Source organism: Miscanthus floridulus, unplaced genomic scaffold, assembly GCF_019320115.1.
Source record: "Miscanthus floridulus cultivar M001 unplaced genomic scaffold, ASM1932011v1 os_1100_1_2, whole genome shotgun sequence".
In the NCBI taxonomy this organism is placed as follows: Eukaryota; Viridiplantae; Streptophyta; class Magnoliopsida; order Poales; family Poaceae; genus Miscanthus; species Miscanthus floridulus.
Window position 1 is genome coordinate 7341 of NW_027097526.1, and position 21236 is coordinate 28576.

At 44.3% G+C, this 21236-nt stretch overlaps 4 protein-coding genes across 4 annotated transcripts; 1 reads left to right on the forward strand and 3 right to left on the reverse strand.

Moving 5' to 3' along the window:
* Positions 1-9165: 9165 nt before the first annotated feature.
* On the reverse strand, positions 9166-10686 carry LOC136533698 (zein-beta-like). Its single transcript, XM_066526236.1, has one exon. It carries the CDS (start codon positions 9861-9863, stop codon positions 9294-9296), a length of 570 nt encoding a protein of 189 aa, XP_066382333.1. The 5' UTR covers positions 9864-10686; the 3' UTR covers positions 9166-9293.
* A 129-nt stretch (positions 10687-10815) lies between these two features.
* Positions 10816-13630, reverse strand: LOC136533697 (photosynthetic NDH subunit of lumenal location 5, chloroplastic-like). Its single transcript, XM_066526235.1, has 7 exons — positions 13498-13630; positions 13226-13405; positions 12462-12612; positions 12270-12358; positions 11515-11569; positions 11341-11426; positions 10816-11195 (listed from the first exon to the last, which is right to left on the reverse strand). Exons 1-7 carry the CDS (start codon positions 13531-13533, stop codon positions 11043-11045), a joined length of 750 nt encoding a protein of 249 aa, XP_066382332.1. The 5' UTR covers positions 13534-13630; the 3' UTR covers positions 10816-11042.
* Positions 13631-15474: 1844 nt separating this feature from the next.
* On the reverse strand, positions 15475-18555 carry LOC136533700 (vacuolar protein sorting-associated protein 60.1-like). The gene is made up of 7 exons (XM_066526238.1): positions 17894-18555; positions 17639-17790; positions 16980-17073; positions 16805-16876; positions 16548-16659; positions 16254-16390; positions 15475-15742 (listed from the first exon to the last, which is right to left on the reverse strand). The coding sequence occupies exons 1-7, from the start codon at positions 17960-17962 to the stop codon at positions 15692-15694; spliced, it is 687 nt and encodes a 228-aa protein (XP_066382335.1). The 5' UTR covers positions 17963-18555; the 3' UTR covers positions 15475-15691.
* Positions 18556-19134: 579 nt separating this feature from the next.
* On the forward strand, positions 19135-20702 carry LOC136533699 (uncharacterized). The gene is made up of 3 exons (XM_066526237.1): positions 19135-19166; positions 19276-19879; positions 19956-20702. Exons 1-3 carry the CDS (start codon positions 19135-19137, stop codon positions 20700-20702), a joined length of 1383 nt encoding a protein of 460 aa, XP_066382334.1.
* The last annotated feature ends 534 nt before the right edge of the window (positions 20703-21236 follow it).

Consider the following 21236-nt stretch of genomic DNA (forward strand, 5'->3'; position numbering starts at 1 on the left):
TTTTCTGTACACGATAAAGTAAAGAACACATAAAGAAAGACTATTCTGTATGAATTTCAATTGAAATCAATGCTTTTGTCACACAAAAATAGAAAACCAGATGGTCCCATAGTATGATATGAACAAATGCATAGGTTAGTGCTCTCGAACACTGTATGCTTTGTTCTATTGCTAGTTTTGCCATTCCTAATGGTCAAAACTCTAACGGACTTTGCATACTTTTGCTGCAATAGATGGACAGATCCTAGATTCTTAATGGGAGACCATTCTCGCTGACGTTCACCACAGGGGTTGAAGAGTTCATGGATATGGTTAAACAAAAATACCCGGAGTAAAACATCCCTTGCCCGTGTACACATTGTCTTAACTCGGTGGTTAAAACTTGGCAGGAGGTGAAGGACAACTTACTTATAAACAGAATGTCACCCACATACACCACATGGATTCATCATGGGGAAGATGGAGGAGGTACTGACATTATAGAGCCATCAGATGTGCATGGATCTCATCATGATGGTTCGATTACGGAGGAGGAGGAGCAGGAGGACCGTGACAATAACATATTACCATATTTTGATGATTTAGTCCAAAACCTGTTGACATCTGAAGAGCAGGCTGGAAGAGTTCTAAAGTTTAAAAGAGTGTTGGATGAGTTGAAGCAATCAATTTCTACTGGATCTACCTTCTCAAGATTCTCCTTCCTTGTCAGGTTGCTCTATATCAAGTCCCACTATCGAGTTAGCAACAACTATTTTGATGCACTATTGGCATTGCTGTCAGATGCATTCCCTAGTAGCAACGTACCAAGGGTAATGGTCATCGGGCCGTGACATCGACCAAGGGCTGGTCAACATGTAAACATCGACCAGGGTAATGGTCGTCGGGCTGTGACCAAAAACGAAAGCGTTCAGGGCATTGGACCAGAAATAAGATGCGAAAATCAAGAGTGAATCATTTCTCTCCATCCCGGACAACGAGAGTGTCAAACATTGATTCAAATCATACACCTCCCAATCCTCGCCCTTTTTCTCGGATACCCTATGGAACCAATCTCTCCACCCCTTGGGCATTTTAGGCTAGTTTCTGAAGGGGGTTTTGATAGTCCAGGAAGACAAATCTACCGCAGATTCTTTGAAGGGGATTTGGTTGGTCTCTTGATGGATAAAATCAGATGGGTCAGAGTCACCCATAGGCCCAAGAAAATAGACATTGGAAACAACAGCCGATGGAATTAAGACTTCGTTCCTCATTTCCTAGAAATTGGATGAAATAAATTTAAGAAGAAAGGAAATTTAGGGTAGCAGCCAGTACTTGGGGAATAGAAGCTTGAAAGCATACCTCGGGGACGTGGTCGCTGGTCGCCATTACCACCGAGACAGATGTGAATCTGAAGAAGACCGTTAGAATAAGAGCTTGACGGGGCACAAGATTTGCTAGGGTTGAAGCTTTGGCGATGGCGACGTCGGCTGTTGAGATTTGCTCGAGAAAGAAGGGGAAAGCAAACAAACTGAGTGAGTCAGAAAAGATACTATTAGGACATTATATAAGACTCGGCCCGAAAAGTCAGGAGTCACGCGTATATCTCAGAGCAAAACAGTTGCGGCGTGGTAAACAGATAAATAGAAATTTTGGAATAAAATCACTTTTATCCTAAAATTAGGGGGCATGTGTTTACACCAAAATTTTGAGAGAAAATGCAGGAACTCGAAGCTTCCAAAATTGTGTCGATCAAGGAATCAATTGCATAAGGATCGATATCAGCTGATTCAGATACGACTCTAGAATCAGATCTCTATGGATGACGTCAGCAGATAGCGATGATGAGCTACGGTTGGCGCCAGGAAACTACATATCGGACTCTACAAAAAGGGAAAGATTAGGGTCCAGGTTATCTTAAATTAGAAATGTTTTCTTCTATGCCAAAGATTATAATGAGTCGTGCTCGAGTAGGATTCATGTTTAGGCTCTAGGTATAAATATTGGACCCCGGCTATTGTAAGAGGACACACAATCACTCAAATATAAGTTACTTACTTTTTTCGGCTCCAGCCACCCCTTAGGAGTAGGAGTAGAGTAGATCTCGGTGAGTTTTTTAGCGAGCAGGGCTACATTGGTCTGGCTGACCTCTGGCTTGTCTGTAAGTACCATCATGGCTTATACTTATGTTCGTACAGCTGCATCGATCTGGTCGACTTCCACTGCTCGAGCTAGATTAAGGTTAAGTTATCGGCTCTATCTAAGGGTGGCATCCTTCAGATAGATTCATTAAGTTACCGATATTGCTTATTGCTTTCATTGTTTATTTTATTACAGCAATATCACTTCGCTCGATTGGGATTGCTATAGATCGACCTTATATCCTGTTTAATCCATTGTTTATTAATCTAAACTGATCTAATCCACACTTTAAACGATGAGTTATATTTTATCGGCTATTTTATGTCAATCTTGATCATGCATAGTGTGCGATTAAGACATGTCTGGTCTTGAATAGATCTATTGGCTAACGAAAACCGTTCCATGGCCCGTTATCACGGCCTATGTGATTCTGCCTCACACCCCACTGTTAGCACCGTGGAGTGGGGATTGTTACTTGGTAGATCTGTTCCTAATAGGGCATGATCTTAGCTATGCGTTATGCCTGAATCGGCTGTTTTAGCTGATATCAAGTGCTTTCACATATGCAATTCACGTCACGAGACCGTCGAAGTAAAGATAGGTTGAAAGATGTGTTAGCTCTATGATCTTATTATTGTATTACGGCCTGCATGATTCTGCCTCATGCCCCACTAATATTAGTAATAAGTTAGGGTCATCAAATTTATCGCTGTTTCTATGGCCTGTATGATTCTGCCTTATGCCCCACTGGTCATAACGATAGATGAGATCTAATACGTTCATTAGATTTGTCTCTATTAAATGGTTAAATGATGATGAGCTGCTTCTTTTATATAAAAAGGGATTTGGTTACTTGCATAAACTGATTATTGTTGACATCCTATTGCCATCGATTAATATTTGTCTAAATAACGAGATTCATCCTGAATGATAACCGATTTTTCTTCCACAACCCCTTGAGATTTAACTGATTTATTCTTATGAGTATGCTGGAGACGGCTATTTAGTCGATTTCCTTCCACATCAGCTCTCAGAGCCGCACATTCGGGACTGTCTGACAATACCGGCATGTTCCACCCTTAATTACTGATTAGCTTTCTCTCCTTGTAAATTGTAGGGTCAAATTGACTAGCACGTCTCGGGAGGAGTGCACATGATTGATAATCCCTACGTTGAAGCTAGACGGATCTCCAGCTCCATCGAGCGGACCCTTCCGGCTTGCTCGTGTGCCCTAGCACGGGACAAAAATTCATGCCGACAGATACATATTTAGAAGAGCGAGTACCCCTTGCAATTGAGGTGCTTATTCTATCTTGTCATGTTGGGATGGGAGGGGGTTGGTTTAGGTAGCAGTGCAATTCAATTCTTTGCTGTGTGGATAGCAATGCAATTTTTACATGTTTGCCGCTTAAGTTTGTTTCTCCAATTTCAGGTTGTGGGTTGAACAAGCCATAGAGAAGTCCCTGCCAACAGGGCAAAAGGCAGCACCGATATGGGTCCTGGGGGATGGCAATCCAAGAGAGTGAAGCCAACTAGTCTAGCAGAGTTGCAGCATCTTGTAGTTCTAACTAGGTCCAAAAGTCAGCGCGTACAAGGAGAACAAAGCCCTATGAGGGACTGGTCACATGAATATGACCTTAGCCATGCCGAAGAGGGAACTCCACCTCCCCACCAGCAGAATGACCAAACTTACGAAGGTTGATACTACCTTAGACATGTCTATAAATCAAGCTACACTATTTGATATCTATGTACTTTTCTAACAATCTGAATGTATGAAAACTGTGTAGTATCATTGCAGAGAAGAGTGAGAAAGTTGAGGCAAGCAACTAAGGGGGTTGGGCTTCACAAAACCACCCAATCAATGAGAACAAGGATGTCCATCTCGGTTATCAAGGAGAACAGAAGGCCACATGATCCATTGTAAGCTGCCAAGTTTGTCTCAGAGGCAGGTGTAATAGTCAGGTCTCAAGTACCAATTTTCCCGCACTAGATACATTACAAGCAACGGATCAAACTTCTCAATGGATTTGTGGCCAAGCTATCTGTAAGTATGTATATCCTCTATTAACATTCAACTCTGACTTGAGCAACTTAGTAATGGATTTAATTTGCATTAACACTTCTGCAGTTGAGGCTGGCCATTAATGACAATGATGAAGCAACAAAAGAAGCATGCACGAGTGTATTACAATCTGTTGTAGGTAGACATGGTACAGGTTCAAGCGATCTTACTTCAATGGTATCCCCGCTGATGAAATTAGAAAGACCTCTCATGTGTCTTGCATGAATGACACACAGTGGTGTGCACTTGTCCACATGTGGTTAAGTTCCGAGAACAAGGGGGTGAACTCATTTATTTCTTGTCTAGTCTTTATGTGGTCTACTTATGCTGCAGTCTAACACAATTAAGGTTATAGGTAGTCTCAGAGCAGAACAAGCGAAACCATGCAAAAGTCAAGTGCCACCAGGTTACAGGATCTCGCTCCTATATTGCCCACCTGCAAGCATATGTAAGTGATGGTAGTGTTACTCTTTTTATATCAAATACACAATGCCTTTTGTGTGAACAGAAAGGCGTGTGCAATTTTAACAGAAGGACAAAAATAGGAAGGACACAGGACATGATCAAGAAGTGCTCGTTGAAGAACATGATCGACCTCATGAAGATGTTGATGCAGTGGGAATCTTCAACAACTTCCATACCAGTAGCAACACGGGACTGAGCAATGCTGTAAAAGAAGCAGTGGTAAGTACCTCCATTTGTTTTTCTTGAAATCTGCTGAAGCCATTGGCATAAAAGAAGGAAAAATAGGAGCCTAAAGTGGCACCATCATTTTGAAGTTGTAATATTACAACAGTTAATATATTACCTATACATTGTGCTTATTAATCTGTGTTGACAGTAGGCCGAGGAAGATCTATACATTACTTGTACTGAAATAATCTCTTGGTTCTGCAATTTAAGTCCTCTTCCTAATGTTTACTCCTTGGTTTTCGCAAGAAGCTATGAAAACTATACGAGCATAACATGTTGCTGATGTTGTTTCCAAGGTCCTCTCCTAGGCCAGCTGCAATATATTTTATTTGAAGAATGCTGGTATCAATACAAGCTACTCTAGACTTCAGGAACGGCTTGCTGCTCATCAAGAAAGTTCAGCTATTCTCGCCGAACAAGTAGATCAACTGAAGAGTAAGGCAGAAAATACTGATAGGGAGTTTGAGAAGTTCGAGAAACAGCAACAGGAGGAGTACAATAAGCTCCGTGAGCATATCATGCTCTTAAGCGCTGGTAACTCTCAGTCTTGTTGATGCAGTGAACATGTGGTTTGTTTGCTGTTTTGATGTGAAATTGTGGCGGCTTGATATGTGAACTTTATCAGTGGTTTGTTGCTGAGCTGAACTGCTGCTATTTGATTCTGGTTCAATATAATTATGCATGTAGTCATTTTGTGCAGTAGTGTAGATCTAAAATCATTTTCTATGATATAATAATTGGTGTGCACATGGTATATTCTGTACAGGCACGTTGTTAAATAAGAATCTAACACGTGGACAAACTAGTGAATGACACGTGTAACAGCCACGACACGACACGTGGGCCAATACAAACAAAATACGGGGTACAAATCCATCCTATCACGTGGTCGAATCAGAAAAAGAAATGTGGGTAGCTCAGGGCGTGACATGTGGCCCAATAAAATACTAACACGCGGACATACAACATCGAGACACGTGGTCGAGTAAAAGAAAGACATGCGGGGTATTGTGGTCATGCCATGTGGACCAATAAAAAATACGACACTTGGTCCAATGAAGAAGTGACACGTGACCCAACCGCAACAGGACTCGTGTGCCAATAGAAAACTGACATGTGGAACAATAGGGTCCCAACATGTGGTATAGTAAGAACCTAAAACGTGCAAGAACCAGAGATGACCATGTTGTGCAATAAGAAGGTGACACGTACCCGAACCATCTCCAATGGAACCTACTATAGCATGTACATGTGGAAAGCATCTCCAACAGAAGCACTCGCCAGCGTGGCTGTCCCCTGCCACGCATGCCAAAGCAGTTCTATGACGATCAGTTTTCGTCATAGATCATCATAGAATTGCAAGAATGACGCGACTTCTATGACAAACCATTTTTCGTCATAAATTCGTCATAAAACTGAAATTATGACGAATTTGGCTCCTTCAGTGACAAAAGTTGATCGTCATAGAAGTGGATATTCCTAGTAGTGAAAGTAGATCGAGGGATGTTGCATATGTTGCAAGTGTTTCAGATGCATGTTACACGCGTTTGTTCAAAATGTTTCATCTATTTTCAGTGTATGTTGCAATCATCGTTTATCTAGATGTTGCATATGTTTCACACATATGTTGCAACAGTTTAATTCGAAAATGTTTCAGGTATTTCAGTCTTCTGTTGCAACAAGTGGTTTGATGTTGCAAGTTGCAAGTGTTATTTTTTTGGATGTTTCAGGTGTTCCACACACATGTTGCAAGTGCATGTTCCAAGTGTTTCATCTGTTTTTAGACATATGTTTATTCAAAAAAATTATGTTACAAGTGTTTTATGTTGTTTGGCCGGGGGAGAGCCGGGGTCCATGTGGATAGTGCTTGCGGCACGCCCGGGGGGGCTGCAGACGGGTGCTGGAGGACGGATGGGTGCTTCGGTTGGGGGCACGTCGGGTCTCGGCTCTCGAGTGCCGTCCGCGCGGAGAGAGAGCAGCGGGTCTGGGGAATGACTAGCGGGTGCATATACGGGGGTGGAATACGCGCGTGGGGCGGGGAGATGGCGGACTAGGGTGGGCGAGGCCAGGTGATGTACAACAGAGATAGATTCTTTAGAACCAAAACTTTATTATGATCGTGCATATATTATTGGTACCTGACGATCACCAGATCTGATCTTGCCTTCGCCGTGCAGCAAGCCTGTCTCCACATGCACGATCCTCGTGCGCCGCACATGACGATGCTGAAGCGGATACTACGCTATGTTCGCGGAACGATGTCGCTGGGTCTGCACCTCCGTGCGTCCACCGAGTTCACCATCACGGCGTACTCCGACGCCGACGGGGCGGGCTGCCCCGACATGCGATGCTCAACATCAGGCTTCCGCGTCTTCCTCGGGGATTCGCTCATCTCCTGGTCCTCCAAACGCCAGCCCACTGTGTCTCGGTCGAGGGCCGAGGCGGAGTACCGGGCGGTAGCCAATGCGGCGGCAGAGTGCATCTGGCTTCGGCAACTTCTCGGCGAGCTCCACTGCACCGTCAACAAGGCCATGGTAGTCTTCTGTGACAACATCCATCTCCACGGTGTATGTGTCTTCCAACCCGGTGCATCACAAGCGGACGAAGCATATCGAGCTCGACATACACTTCGTTCGTTAACGCGTCCAAGTCGGCGCCCTGCGCGTTCTACACGTTCGGACCGGGCAGCAATACGCCGATGTGATGACAAAGGGCCTTCCCAGAGCGACTTTTGAGCTCTTTCGATCCAGTCTTTGTGTAGTTCCTATCACACATCAGACTGCGGGAGGTGTTGAGTAGAGGTGTACAGCCGCTGGGTTGACTAGCAACCGCTGAGCGCAGTCACAGCGCCCACGACGCCACGTCGTGTGGCCGAGGCAGTTCTGGAGCCCTGCGTGGTAATACAAGCTGCAACACATGTAATCCTGTATATATATAACATTCATTGAGGGCAATACAGAAAACTGTTGGCTCCATTCTTTCAGCGACGAGACGTTACTGATATGGCGGCTCCCAACAACGCAATAGCATGGAAATGAACCTTCTATACACGGTACATGCACCATGCATGTTATTAATTTATTAATTGGTGTATAGTCCGTTGGATGAACAAACCAACGGTGGACAGATCGATCGTGGGCCATTCCAACCCAAGTGTGGTTGTTGTAAAGCTTCTTTGGAATGGAGTAAAAAAAGGAGAAAAAGACACTGCGCTCCCTCCCATACCACGCACTACTCCAATTTCGTCCACTACGAATGAAATCAGTCTCAAATTAATTAAACTAGTAAGGTTATCCGGGAAAATTGAACGGATACCTAGATTTCTCTCTTAATTTGTTTGTTTGAGAATTTTTTTTTTTGTAAATAGTTGTGTTTGTTTGACTTTGATTCTAATTTCCTCTCTTTCTGCTTCTGTTACATCCATCTACATGAACTCTAAACAACTATCATCAACAAATTCTTTGACTATCGTCATCTTCATCCTCTTCTTCTTCCCCTCTCTCCCCTGCTACCTCGTGGCCATGCAATTTTTTACGAAGGCTAAATCTTAAGGCGGCACAATTTTCTCCATTCGTCAATAAAACTACTATATATCCAAGTCTCATACAGATTGTTTAGTTCCTTGGCCCTCTTATAAATTTAAAAAAAATAACTATTTTTTATCTTCTCTTGCAAATTCATAATTGCCTTTTTTACCCTAAACCATCGTCAGGTTATCATAATTCTGCTCATGTCAGTTGGAGCCGCTTCTACCTAAAGCAGCCACTTGTTGGCACCATCATCAAACCAACATCCATCGGTATCTCGAAGGCTCAAACATTTTCCACCGTACTATGGAATCGCCACTATAATGCCAGTAGGTTGTTGATCTTAATTAAGCATGCTACCCATACCACGCACTCTACCTTAATATCGGTCGTGCTATGATTTTTTTTGCTTGTGGCCTGCTTCTCGAAGAAAAATGACACATACAACTTGCCAAGCTCTCACGCCAAAGTCTTTCCAAACATACTATGTAAGCAACACTTATGCCAGTGAGTTGTTGATCTCAAACATGCTACCTATGCCATTCACGCATATCTGTCATTCTATGGAAGCACCGTGGATGCATAATTATACTCTGAGCCTAAACATAGATTTTGAAATATCTACATGCCTGACAGGAGAAGTTTTGATTTATCCACACTAGCTACGCCATAGATATGGAGAAAAGTACCGGATGAATGAAGACGTCGTATGTGTTGACAAAGTCAAGCGAGGTGGTGTACAACGACATAGATAGATTCTTTAGAACCAAAACTTTATTATGATCATGCATATATTATTGGTCACAACACGGCACACATGATAATGTGTGACATCTTATTACTTCATTATTACATAGATAGAGAGAGAGAGAGGAGATTTCCCAAATGAATCAATAATAGTACGGCGGAATGGCAGCGGAGAGGGCACAGGGGGTGGTGCAGTAGCTGGGCAGCTGGTAGAGTCCACACATGGCCGGCAGCGGCATGTTCTGCGCAACCTGCGCCACCATCATGGCCATGGGGGTCAGGGCCTGGGCCGCCGGCAGCAGCTGCTGCCATTGCTGCATCAGAGCCGGCTGGTACAGGCTGCTGGCGGCGGCGGTGCCCTGGAGCTGCATCATCATCTGCAGCTGCTGCACGACGGACTGCACCACGCCGCACATGGCCTGGCACCGTGACTGCATGTCCATCATCCTCAGCTGCTGGCAGCACTGCTGCCGGAGCGGCTGGCAGATGGCGCTCGGCTGCCACATCGTCTGCTCACGAAGGGCGTAGAAGGGCGCCGCCACCTGGCTGCACTGCGGCTGCCTCAGGTACTCGGCGCAGGGGTACAGCCCGCCGGCGCCCATCATCGTCATCAGGGGGCTGAAGCCCTGCAGCCCCGCCGAGGGCATCTGCAGCGCAGAGGCGCTGGCAGCTGACAGAGCCAGGCACACGGCGAGAACGATGACCATCTTCATGCTGTTCGACTTTGATCCTCTCTACTGCTTTGCTTGCTTAGTTTGGTGCAGTAGTAGTGTCTCTGATCTGGATGTGGGATCTGATGATAGAGTAGTGCATATGTGGGAGCTATTTATAGATGATCCATGGCTTGGGTTCTGCAGCATCTGCGACAGATGATTTTGGAATGTTGCATTGCATGACGTGGAAATACAAGTGCCTTTTTACATGGATTTGGATGTATAGACAGATCATCGAGCTTCCTTTCAGCACATATATATGAATCAACTTTACATGTCAAGGATTGTCACTGAATTCATACGCTTGTGAAGCTAACTTTGTAATGGCGTGTATGTTTGTTTGTTTTTTGTTGAGATAAATTGGGCTGCGCTGAGTAGTATTGCTTGACACATCAGCATGACTCATCACCATCAGTTCATGTAGGTATATACGCACACCTTGACAAATCAGCATGCATGACTCATCACCCATTCATTCTACATGTGAAGGTAGCGTCCTGTGAGTTCTGGCCTTGGTGAAACCAAGTTTGTAATGTTGTGCTGGTTGTTAGTAGGATACCTTGGAATGATAGTGCCACTCCACATGACTTAAATCAGTTTGTTTGTATAGCCCACGTGAGGCATGTTTGGTTCGTGATCACAACTTGTCATGTTCTTTGGCGTTTATTTGGTTCACTGCTGTAACTATGGCACACTATATTTTCTTGGCACCATCCTACACGTCAGACTCATTTTCTTGCCAAACTTTACAAGTTTGGCTTCGCCACCACACTCTCTGGCTGCCACAGTTTGCCAAAAGTTAGATGTGGCGAGTTTGGGTATGAACCAAACAGGCCATATACATTGCTCTGGACGATCAACAGCTCTTGCATGCAATGCAACAGAATATTTTTGTATCATGATTCCCTGAACCTTCATTCCAAGTAGGAAACATACAAGGTTACAGGGTGACTTCGTGAACAAAACCCGTTCCCTAAACAGGGCAAGGGGAAACTAGCACATTTATTCCAGCCGAGCAGCAACAGTATGCCTCAGATTTGGGATCTTACTTTAATTCGAAATATCTCTATAACTAGCATAGAGATAGCACGACAAGTTCATAGCATCAGAACCAGTAAACTCAGGTGGGGGAAATATCGCCATCCATCCGAGGTAAGACGGACAACAGATGAGTAACACTTAGACCACTGGAAGCTCCCCACACTCGCTGATGACTACTTTCTTCTTCGGGCGGTCACCTCTGTCAGTCTCCTGTGACTCGATCAACCCTACGATGTCCATCCCTTCCAGGACCTGGCCAAACACAACATGCCTTCCGTCCAACCAAGGTGTCTGCATCCAAGGCACCAGTCATACCAGTTCCGGGTTAGTTTTGGAGCTAGTACATGAGAGAATTTGGTTGGAACATAAATTGTCGAAGTAGCAGAGGCAGCAAAAAAATCCATTTTTCTGGTAGTTAAACAAGGTACAAGATTACCTTGACAGTGCAAATGAAAAACTGGCTGCCGTTGGTGTTCGGTCCAGCGTTAGCCATGCTGACCACTCCAGGTCCAGTGTGAACCACTAAAACACGAAAACAGCATGCCATCAGGATTAGCATGGAACTAGAAACCACACAGCACATCACTACTGTTTCAGATGTAGAGCATACATTTAAAGTTCTCATCTTTGAAGGTGCGTCCATATATGCTTTTCCCACCGGTACCCTGCAAATGTAACTTCTAGTTAATCACATGCAAAACTTGAAAGCTGCATCTTCCAATTCAGTTTCTCTTTGTTCAACTGTTCAAGCACAAAACCAATCTTTTATGTAGTCATTTTAAAAACCAATCTGCTAGACTGTACACAAAGAATTCAGTATCCCAACCTTATACTGCCAGTTGGGCCTCATAAAGTCACACATGGAAAAATGTGTGCATAAGTTTGTAAAACAAGACTAGATGTCAATCACTTCTAATTTCATGAATTAAGACACTAATTGCAACATGCATGTATGTATAAAGACAAATAGATCATGGACATAATGTACTGACAAGATTTTAGCAGCATCACAAAGGTTACTGTATGACACAAAACTAGTAGACTATCAAGGAACCTATGTAGGAGTAGGACAATTCCTCTTTTGGTTCACCAATTAAATGTCTGGCATAAACCACTCTGAACTTCTGTAAATTCAATTCACTAATCCCAAAACGAGAAAATATTTAGCATAATAATCAACAACATAAAACAGTTACACTTGTAGAACGAAAAGTAAGCTAAAAAAAACATCCAGTCTTTTGATAGAACATATCCGCACATCAGCATGCAGATATTCTTTAATTTCTCTGAACTGAACATGCACAGTGGAAAAAATATATCCAAGTGCAGTACAACAGAGTTTAGTGATAGCAGGTGAACACATACGTTGCCCTTGTCAAAATCTCCGCCCTGAATCATGAAATCGCTGATGACACGGTGGAAACTGGATCCCTTGTATCCAAACCCTTTCTCTCCTGCAAAAGGTGGACCTTGTTATGTTTCTCTTCTGGGCAAGGCAATACTCAAACTAATAGGATTGCACAACTAGCAAGATGGTAGTCCAGCAATCCCTCGTACCAGTGCAAAGAGCACGGAAGTTCTCTGCTGTTTGTGGAATATCATCCCCATACAGGCCGATGACAATCCTCCCAACATTCTTCCCCACAGGGTTCCCAATGCTTATGTCAAAGTACACCTTGTTTGTGATTTTAGACTGAAGGTCTACTTCCTGCAAAAGGCACAAGAGACAAATCAACATAGGTATCCTGCCATACATTACACACTGAGGTAAATAGGTAGGAATATTTTGCATATATTAACTGAATGCAACCACAAAATTGCCTAACCCAGTAACCCACAGTTTCAGTTAAATACAGTTGAACATCTGCATCATCGCACAAGCAATGGCTAATTTGGGTATAATGCAGACAGATACTGGCCCCTGAAACATTGAGTGCCCCATGGCCTCCTATTGTCTGAAGATTCAATCGTTTTATCATTAACAAATCATTGATGATGTGCTGCAATTAGAACTTGTGTCCCCATAAATTTTAGTGGTGACTTAAATTTAGCATGCCCATTGAACTAAAGGAGTAAGTCCAATTTAATAAAGTGGATAGCCGGAAGGTTGACATCTAAGGCAGATGGAATGTCCAAAAGCTGTCTAAGTTGCCAGGATTACAAATTAGTCTCCTTATTAAAAGGATAATAATCTCCCTCGTAGAATGGAAAAAAGATGCAGGCTTTACCGCAGGCCCGGTATCCACTTCAGCCGCTATAGATAGATGGAGTAGATTAATTAAAGAAGAGAGAGAAGGAACCCAGCAGCGTAAAGATGGTACCTTGGGCTCGGCGCTGGCGGATGTTGCGAAGCGCGCGCGGCTGTGGGAGGGCGACGCCGCGAGTCCCCCGGAGAAGGAGACGGCCTGCGAGGGGAGGCTGGCGCCGCGGAGGGAGAGGAGCGGCGATGGGGCGGCCATGGAGGCGAGGAGGGACCGCTGCCCCGCCGAGCGCGCGACGGCCTGCAAGCAACACGAGAGAGTCGGTCAGGCGATTGGGGGGTTGGGAGATGGTGGGCAAAGAGGAGGCGGAGAGGAGGGGCCGCTCGGCTTACGAGGGTGGCGAAGGAGGTGGCAGCCGCCGCCGCCATTGCAGGGGATGGGGATGGAGAGGAGGTTTTAGGAGGAGTTGCTGGAGAATGGGGTGGGGTGGGGAAGACTCTCCGCTCCACGACGGATAGATAAGAAAGGCCAAACGGGGCCAAAATTCTCTTACATATGAACCCCCACATATCATGGAAATTATGTTTGGGTCCTTGGGTGTACCTGAACTGAACTGAACTGGTAGCAAGAGTTAAAAAGGAAGCAAAAAGAAGCGCTAGCTGAATAGATCCGTTGATCTACAGCCAATTTTGCATTCAGAAATGCTATAACACATGTGTTTTAGTAAAAAAAAAACACACGAATTTTTTGCACAGAGAAACGCACGCGGCAGCGCGCTTTCGCTTTCTGCGCCTCGACTGTTGTGTGGGCAGCGCAGCACCAGCACCTGCACGGCGGCAGCGCAGCACCAGCAGCGCACGCGGCACGCGACGGCAGCACCAAGTGGAACCAACCCCTCTGTACATGACGCGACACCAGCAGTGCACCAGCAGTGACTAGCAGCACCACTGTATTTTGTCCTTCTATAAAAAAAATTGTTTTATATGATATGTGATTTGTGATATGTGAATCTGTGATTTAGTGATTGTCTTAAGATAGAAGAAGGCTAAAGGTAAAAGAAGAATGAAGACTGTTGGATCTTAATCTTATGGTGCAAAAAAATTCATGTGTTGGAATCGTATAAAACACATGGTTGTATAGTAGACAGACTCTTTTGCATTAGGTCTTGTTTGGATGCGTGTGTATTCACGTTAATCCACATATATTGGAGTGGAATGGAATAGAACTTAGTTTAATTCCACTTCAATCTGCTTCGACACATGTGGATTGAGACGAATACATACACATCTAAACGAGGCCTTAATTGGTTTTCATCCAAGAAACTTTACAAATTTTGGTATGTTGGTTCCCATGTAGCAGTGTAAATGAAGTAGCCAGTGCAGGACTACAATGTGGCTGGTTTTGGCCCGAGCAGGTGAACACCATATTTCGCTTGTTGGTTTCAGCCAGCCAATAGTGTTTTTCTCTCATAATAAACTAGCACCAGTCAGCCCAAACCAGCTCAGAAACCAACCAGCAAACAAGCCGGAAGTCTGAGCTGTGTGTCTAACTTTCAGGATTCATTTGAGCAATGAATATTTGTGCTTGCTTAAGCAGAGGTTAATATAGTTTTATTTTCTCTCCTAGCTCCTTTATGGACTGTACCATTGGCTTTCCAGATATGTTTGCTATGTATATTGCCAACATAGGATACGAGGGTGCGGTAATGTAAAGTTTAGCTGAAACCTTAATCGTAGGAACTTAAATTTATCAGCCTGACTTATCAGCTATGATACAGTGTTTTTCTCTCACAACAAATCAGCAAATAGTACTTTTCAGCGAAGCGAACAGGCCCACAGAAGAAATAGGCGCCTTTGAAAACACCACATGCCAAGTCCAGTTGTTTCAACGCTTCATGTTGTAGGCAACTAGGCATGACACTCAAAACATGTCATATTCTTGAATTCACTATGACCAGCATTGAAGGGCTGTAGTGCACGTTATCATTGTTGCAAAGTTTTTTTTTTTTGAGGAACTGTTGCAAATCTAGTAGCAGTAAGCAAGTACTCTCGCCATGGAAGCAAATAAGGCCTGTGAGTGTGAACCAAACAAATACAGCATTTCTGCTACTACTGTAGGTAGGCAGCGTTTGTGTGTGTGTGTGAGCACTGTGCAACCTGCAATCCTTGCCCTTGCACAACTAGGCCGGCAGAGCCCTGTGCTATATCATTGCCAGATATAGATGATGCTGAACTTTTGAACAGGCATAGATACGCCTACTGAATGTCATATGCTGTACATGTACAACAAATCATACTGTGCTTGGCTAAACCCAATCACTGCAGACATGCACAGCATGAAAGCAAGATGGATGCCAACAGATCCTCATATGCATATACAACCATATAGGGTAGAGCACAGCCCTCCACCACCAAATACAAGAGGAGGATCTTATTATGTCCCAACCAATTCAATTCAATCAGATTTACACCAGTGAACTGACAAAAAATCGAAGTGGTGCGGTACATAAGAACATTTTACATCCAACTGTAAATATAATACGACTTTATTTACATCGTTGACTCCAAGAAACATGATTCTGTCTAACTAGGTACGAATGGAAGCTTGCGGTACTGTAGGCAACCCCAGCTCATCCACCTGCACCAAAAGGGAATGAAAAACAAATTATTACTATGGATCCACCATGGAGTTATTATAAGCTCACTGGAAAAGAATCCAAATGTAAGATTTTTCCATGCTCGTAACTATGACAGAGCTGAGCCTAGCTAAGTTGGTCAGATGTGGATGCTCATTCCATCCGTGCTCAATTGGAATTCAGGTATCCCTTTTTCTACCTTATAAACCACAAACCAAAAAAGAGAGAAGATTTTCAGTTTTTTTTTAATCTCCTCCTTCGTCACATTTTTCTTCTCTGTTGATCACTGGGATAAAGTTGAAACGTGCTCATTTTTTATAGAGATAATAAAATTAAAAAGCATGGCCCCATGTTGCAATAGGCTTTGATATTGTTCTGGGAGCTAATTGGTGGTTAGTGCACATGACAAAGATAAAGAAAACCACATAGCTACCATGATGATTATAAATAAAAGCAACACTAAAATCAAAGTATGCAACATCTAACATCATTCTCTCACAATAATTCCACTACCTGCTGCTGGTTTGCTGGGACTGCTGCATGGCCAGTTGGTGCAGCAGGTAAGTTGAGTTCAGATTCTTGGTCTGGTTGGAGGTAAGATGGGACTGACTCTGATTCAAAGTCCATGTCAGCTTCCAAAGCATCGAGCTCTGCATTTTCCAAGAAACAAAATGAGGACAGCAGAGAGAGAAATGAGTTTGTTCTTCTTCATAAGCTTTGTAGCAATCTATGCAGTTTGAGAAAATATATGGCGTTTGCAAATTATTATCGAAGAGAAATCGAACTGCCAATATGATTGAACCGTACCTCCCATAAGTTCTTCCTCATCGATATCATCAGGGACGTTGTAGCTTCTGCCAAGAGTTTCTTGTATTTCGTTGCTCACATCCATAAGATCCATCATCTCATCTTGCATGCTCTATGGATCATAGGAGGTATATATTCAGATGCAACATCAATCAAAAAGGAAAATAAGCAACAAATTGGAAGTGCATGTATGGTGCGAATACTGAAAGCATGAGGAATCTGGTAAGAGTAAGACGGGAGAATGGTAAATAGCATACATCAATATCTTCAAGCTTGACAGTCTTCATCATCCCTTTGAGCTCTTTATTGGCAGCCTTCATTGCAGTCATCTACCCAATGAAAAGCACTTGAATGTAAGCCTATACGATTCTAAAAGGGAAATTATATAGCAACAAAAATCAAGGTTTTTGTTAGGTAACTCTGGAGGCATACAGTTTGCTGAGCATCTTTAAGTCCCTCTGCGGCAAAAGCAACTTGGTCAAGGTTATATGTTTGGTTGTAGAGCATATCACGCTGCCCCTCGTACCTGCAAGGAAAATATAAAAACAGAGGGTGAAGATAGGAATTAGTATCCATTGACGGACGGAAGATTCTCTAAAATATCTTTTCTTTTTCTGGAAATAAAAAAGAATGTACTAAGGCGGTGGGTATAAAAGCAATTCCATTTTTGCCCTGCCTAGAAGAAATTGTCGCTACTGAACTCCGTCCAGTCATGACGCATTTGATATGTTTGTTGTTTGGAAATTGGCATGACCACACCTCGGAAAATCAATTTATATAGATATTTATTTATACTGGTATGACAGTATAGACTATATCTATAGAAATAGGATTAGGATTACTAAAATGTCTGTATCAAGTAAGACACCAGTTGTATGTTTATGGAATGCATTAATTAATTCAGCATAATACCAAGCAGTTAACTAAATATGAGTAGATGCAATCATGCAAACAAGCATTGAAGGTAGGCTGGCTGGCTCATGTATGGTAAAGTAGTCGTCGTAATTCTAGTAATCGGTAATCTAATAGTCGAGAGAGAGAGCAAGATAAGGGGCAGAGAGGAGGAGGGGACGGGGGTTGGGGTGGCTCACATCCTGCGCTGCTTGAGGACCCTCATGGCTCGTGCCTTGACGGCCTCCTGCGCGGGGCCTGGGCGCGTCTTCTTGATCTGCTCCTTGTAGCGCGCGAGCTCGGCGTCGAGCTTCTTGATCTTTTCATCGACGGTGTCGCCGCGCTTGGTGATCTGCAAGGGAAGGAGGAATCGATTTGATTGATTGAATAAACATTATGAATGAATCTGCAAGGATTGATATACAATGAAGGAGAACTTGGTTGATGATACATACTCCGTCGGTTGCGTCCTGGATGGTGGGCGGCGGCTCCTTGTTCTTCTTGGCGCCAAAGATCTTCTTCATGTCGCCGGCGGGCGGGCTTGCTTGGCTTGTTGTATATTGGATTTGGATGGGATGCGATCCCCAATCCAATTGACTGATAGTAATACGGCGAATAAAGAAGTTGGAATCGATCGTATCAGGGAAGGGAGAAGAGGAACGCGCAAGAAAAGAGAAGAGAAGAAGGGAGCAGGAGAGAGGAAATTTCCGTGCAGTTAAAAGTCGGTTAGCTCTCGGATCGGAGAGGGGAAATTTCTGGGTCTCCTGTCCTGACCTGACCTCGTCGCCAAACCCAAACCCAAAAACCAAAGGGTTGACTCCGCCCAGGCACAGCCAATGGGTGGAATCGGAATATGGCGGAGAACCAAAGGGATCCGGCGGACGGCGGACCGGTGGCCTTACAATCTCTAGGAGCAGAAGGAAACACAGCGTGCGGGAGCAGATGGAGGGCAGGGGGAATGGCAGCACAGGTTAGTCACTGACGACACCCCAGAGATGCGACAAGCTTCCAGGCGGGCAGGAAGGGGGAGGGAGGCCGGCGGGCGACGAGAGGAAGACGGGGACGGCACGCGACGCGTGCGTTGCCAATTGTGTGGTCACGCTCACGCAGAACTCCCCTCGCTAGAAGGAGACTTTGGTATTTCACCCATCATCCAAAACTGAGTTTCGTACTTTTATCATCCCTCATATGATTTAGCTAGTTTGTCATTATAAAACTAGTGTAATTCGCTGAAATATATTTTGGGTAGTTTTAATTTGTGGAAAAAAAGAAAAAGACGTATCCTTCCGTTTCTACCCCTGCCTGTTGTTATGTTCATCAAAACGGATCGAAACACAAAACGGATCGGCCCTCTCCTCCATCCCAGCGGCATCAGCCAGCATAGGCTTGCCACCACGCCACTCCCCTCCCGTGCTGGCGCTGGCCTTCCCCAAGCTGCCCGCCTCCCTTGCCGGCACAGCCCTACCACCACGCCGCACCAGGTGCCTCGTCCCGTCTCCGCCCGGCCATCCAGGTGCCGCCGCCCGCCTCCGCCCGGCCATCCAAGCGCTGCCGCCGCCCTAGGCCATCCAAGCATCGCCTCTGCCCCAAGACAGCCTCAGATCCACCCTAGGCCGTGGGCCAGGCCGGCGCCCAGGTTGCCGCGCCAGGCCGGCACGTCCACAGCCGACGCGTCCCCTAAGCTGACGCCGCCTCCATGGATTACAGTTGGAGTGATCTAATTTCTCGGTATGCATTCTCTCTCTCTTGTATTTGTAGTCCTCGAACATAGTTTGAAACGCGGATAGAGTTGTTCGAATAGAATTTTAACTATATTTCTTGCATTCGTTTTATCCAGGCTCGATGTGGAGCCTGAGCTTAGATTAGATTCTGTAGCAGACACTTGTGATGTTGGTCACAATACAAAGGCTGTAGACCATGGATGTGGTGATGTTAGTGGCAATGCATTGGCTATAGAATATTATGGAGGTGTTGAATGGGACAACCTGCAGATTGCTGACACAAATGATGAAGAGAGTGAGGGCGGGCAAGAAATAATTGATGAGGATCAATTATTTCGTCTGTTGGGTTTGAGAACCGAGGATGATGAACATCGATCTCAAGAGCAGCAGGCTTCTACAGAGATGGAAAACGAGCCTAAAAATAGGAATGCCACTATTGAGGAGGAGATTGACATAGCTGGGGCTGCCATTCCTATTGACGATCATGTGACAGGGGAGAGAATCTTAGTCTATGACCCAAACAACCCTTGTATGGACATTGGCACTGTGTACCCTAACATAAAAGAATTCGGATTGGCTATGAGGCAGTTTGCAATAAATGAGGAGTTCGAGCTGCACATAGTGAAATCTGAGCCACAACGTTACATTGGGGATTGCAATGCAGAAGGTTGCCCGTGGCATATTGTTGGAAGGAGGCAACCTGATGGGGCAACCATTAAGGTATTTAACTAGTGGCTAACATTTTTCTACATTTTTTTTGTTGCTGGTCAATATCTAATTCATTGGTATTTTGCAGGTCACATGTTTGATTTCTCGGCATACATGCTCTTCTAGTGCAAGGAGGAAGACCACCACTCCAACAAGTGGCTGGGTAGCATCAAAGGCTATTCACCACCTTAAGAAGACTCTCAACATGGGCCCTAAAAAATTGCAGAAGAAGCTACAAGAGAAACACAAGTGTGAAATTCACTATGACACAGTGACGAGGGGAAGGAATATTGCCTTGAGAAAAATATTTGGCAGCTGGGAGGAGAGCTTCCAAATGTTGTTCAACTGGAGGGCAGAGGTATTGAAGCGGTCACCAGGTAGTGTGATTGAAATTGACTTAAAGGAGGTAGATGGCAAGGTTTATTTCCATACATTTTTTTGTGCATTAAGTCCTTACATTGAGGGTTTTTTAGAGGGTTGTATGACTTATCTGAGCGTAGACTCAACTGCACTTAATGGTAGGTGGAATGGATATTTGGCTGCAGCTGTTGCAATAGATGGTCATAATTGGATGTACCCTCTTGCTTTTGGTTTCATAGATGGGGAAACAATAGATAACTGGACATGGTTCGTGACTCAGCTACACAAAGCAATAGGAAACCTACCACTACTTGCTATTTGCACTGATGCATGCAAAGGTTTAGAGAAAGCTGTTAGAGATGTCTTCCCTAATGCTGAGCATAGAGAATGCTTTAGGCATCTAATGCAGAATTTCATAAAAAGATTTGGTGGAGATATTTTTTTCAAAAATGTATCCTGCAGCAAGGACATATAGGCCTAAAGTTTTCCAATATTTCTTCCATGAAATTGTGACAGTTTGCCCTGAAGTATTGGAATGGCTTCATAACCACCACAAATTATTGTGGATGAGAAGTGCTTTCAATCAAGAAATTAAGTGCGACTATGTTACCAACTTGAGGGTAACATCCTACCTGCTATCCTTACTATACTGAAAGCAAGGACTAGTGTTGATGGGGAACCCTACGGGCCCCCCATAGATCATACTATAGGGAAGTGGACCTTGGTAACAAGGCCCACAGCCCAATCGCCAAGAAGAACACGGAGCAAAGCAACGTGCAAGACCAAAACTCCAATTCGAACTATACAAGGAAAGGCGTCCGAAGCATAGCTTAGGACTCTGACCTTGTATCCGAGTAGAACACAAACAACTCCTCTCAGCACCTGGACTATAAAGGGCTAGTGAGGATATCCCTTGTAAACGACTGAACACACCCAATACTCAAAGCAACACGACGCAAACAGGCTAACGCCAAACTGGACGTAAGGTTATTACTCGACTAAGTCGAGG

What these genes read in the sequence shown, in the direction of transcription:
- LOC136533698 (XM_066526236.1), bottom strand. Translation starts at nt 9,863, where the DNA reads ATGAAGATGGTCATCGTTCTCGCCGTGTGCCTGGCTCTGTCAGCTGCC.
- LOC136533697 (XM_066526235.1), bottom strand. Translation starts at nt 13,533, where the DNA reads ATGGCGGCGGCGGCTGCCACCTCCTTCGCCACCCTC. An exon ending in CCACCTCCTTCGCCACCCTC is followed by an intron (nt 13,406 to 13,497) that starts GTAAGCCGAGCG and finishes TGTTGCTTGCAG; the next exon opens with GCCGTCGCGCGCTCGGCGGG. An exon ending in TTTTCATTTGCACTGTCAAG is followed by an intron (nt 11,196 to 11,340) that starts GTAATCTTGTAC and finishes CCTTGGATGCAG; the next exon opens with ACACCTTGGTTGGACGGAAG.
- LOC136533700 (XM_066526238.1), bottom strand. Translation starts at nt 17,962, where the DNA reads ATGAAGAAGATCTTTGGCGCCAAGAAGAACAAGGAGCCGCCGCCCACC. An exon ending in GTCCTCAAGCAGCGCAGGAT is followed by an intron (nt 17,074 to 17,638) that starts GTGAGCCACCCC and finishes TTTTCCTTGCAG; the next exon opens with GTACGAGGGGCAGCGTGATA. An exon ending in TCAAGCTTGAAGATATTGAT is followed by an intron (nt 16,660 to 16,804) that starts GTATGCTATTTA and finishes TATGATCCATAG; the next exon opens with AGCATGCAAGATGAGATGAT.
- LOC136533699 (XM_066526237.1), top strand. Translation starts at nt 19,135, where the DNA reads ATGGATTACAGTTGGAGTGATCTAATTTCTCG. An exon ending in TGGAGTGATCTAATTTCTCG is followed by an intron (nt 19,167 to 19,275) that starts GTATGCATTCTC and finishes CGTTTTATCCAG; the next exon opens with GCTCGATGTGGAGCCTGAGC. An exon ending in CTGATGGGGCAACCATTAAG is followed by an intron (nt 19,880 to 19,955) that starts GTATTTAACTAG and finishes GGTATTTTGCAG; the next exon opens with GTCACATGTTTGATTTCTCG.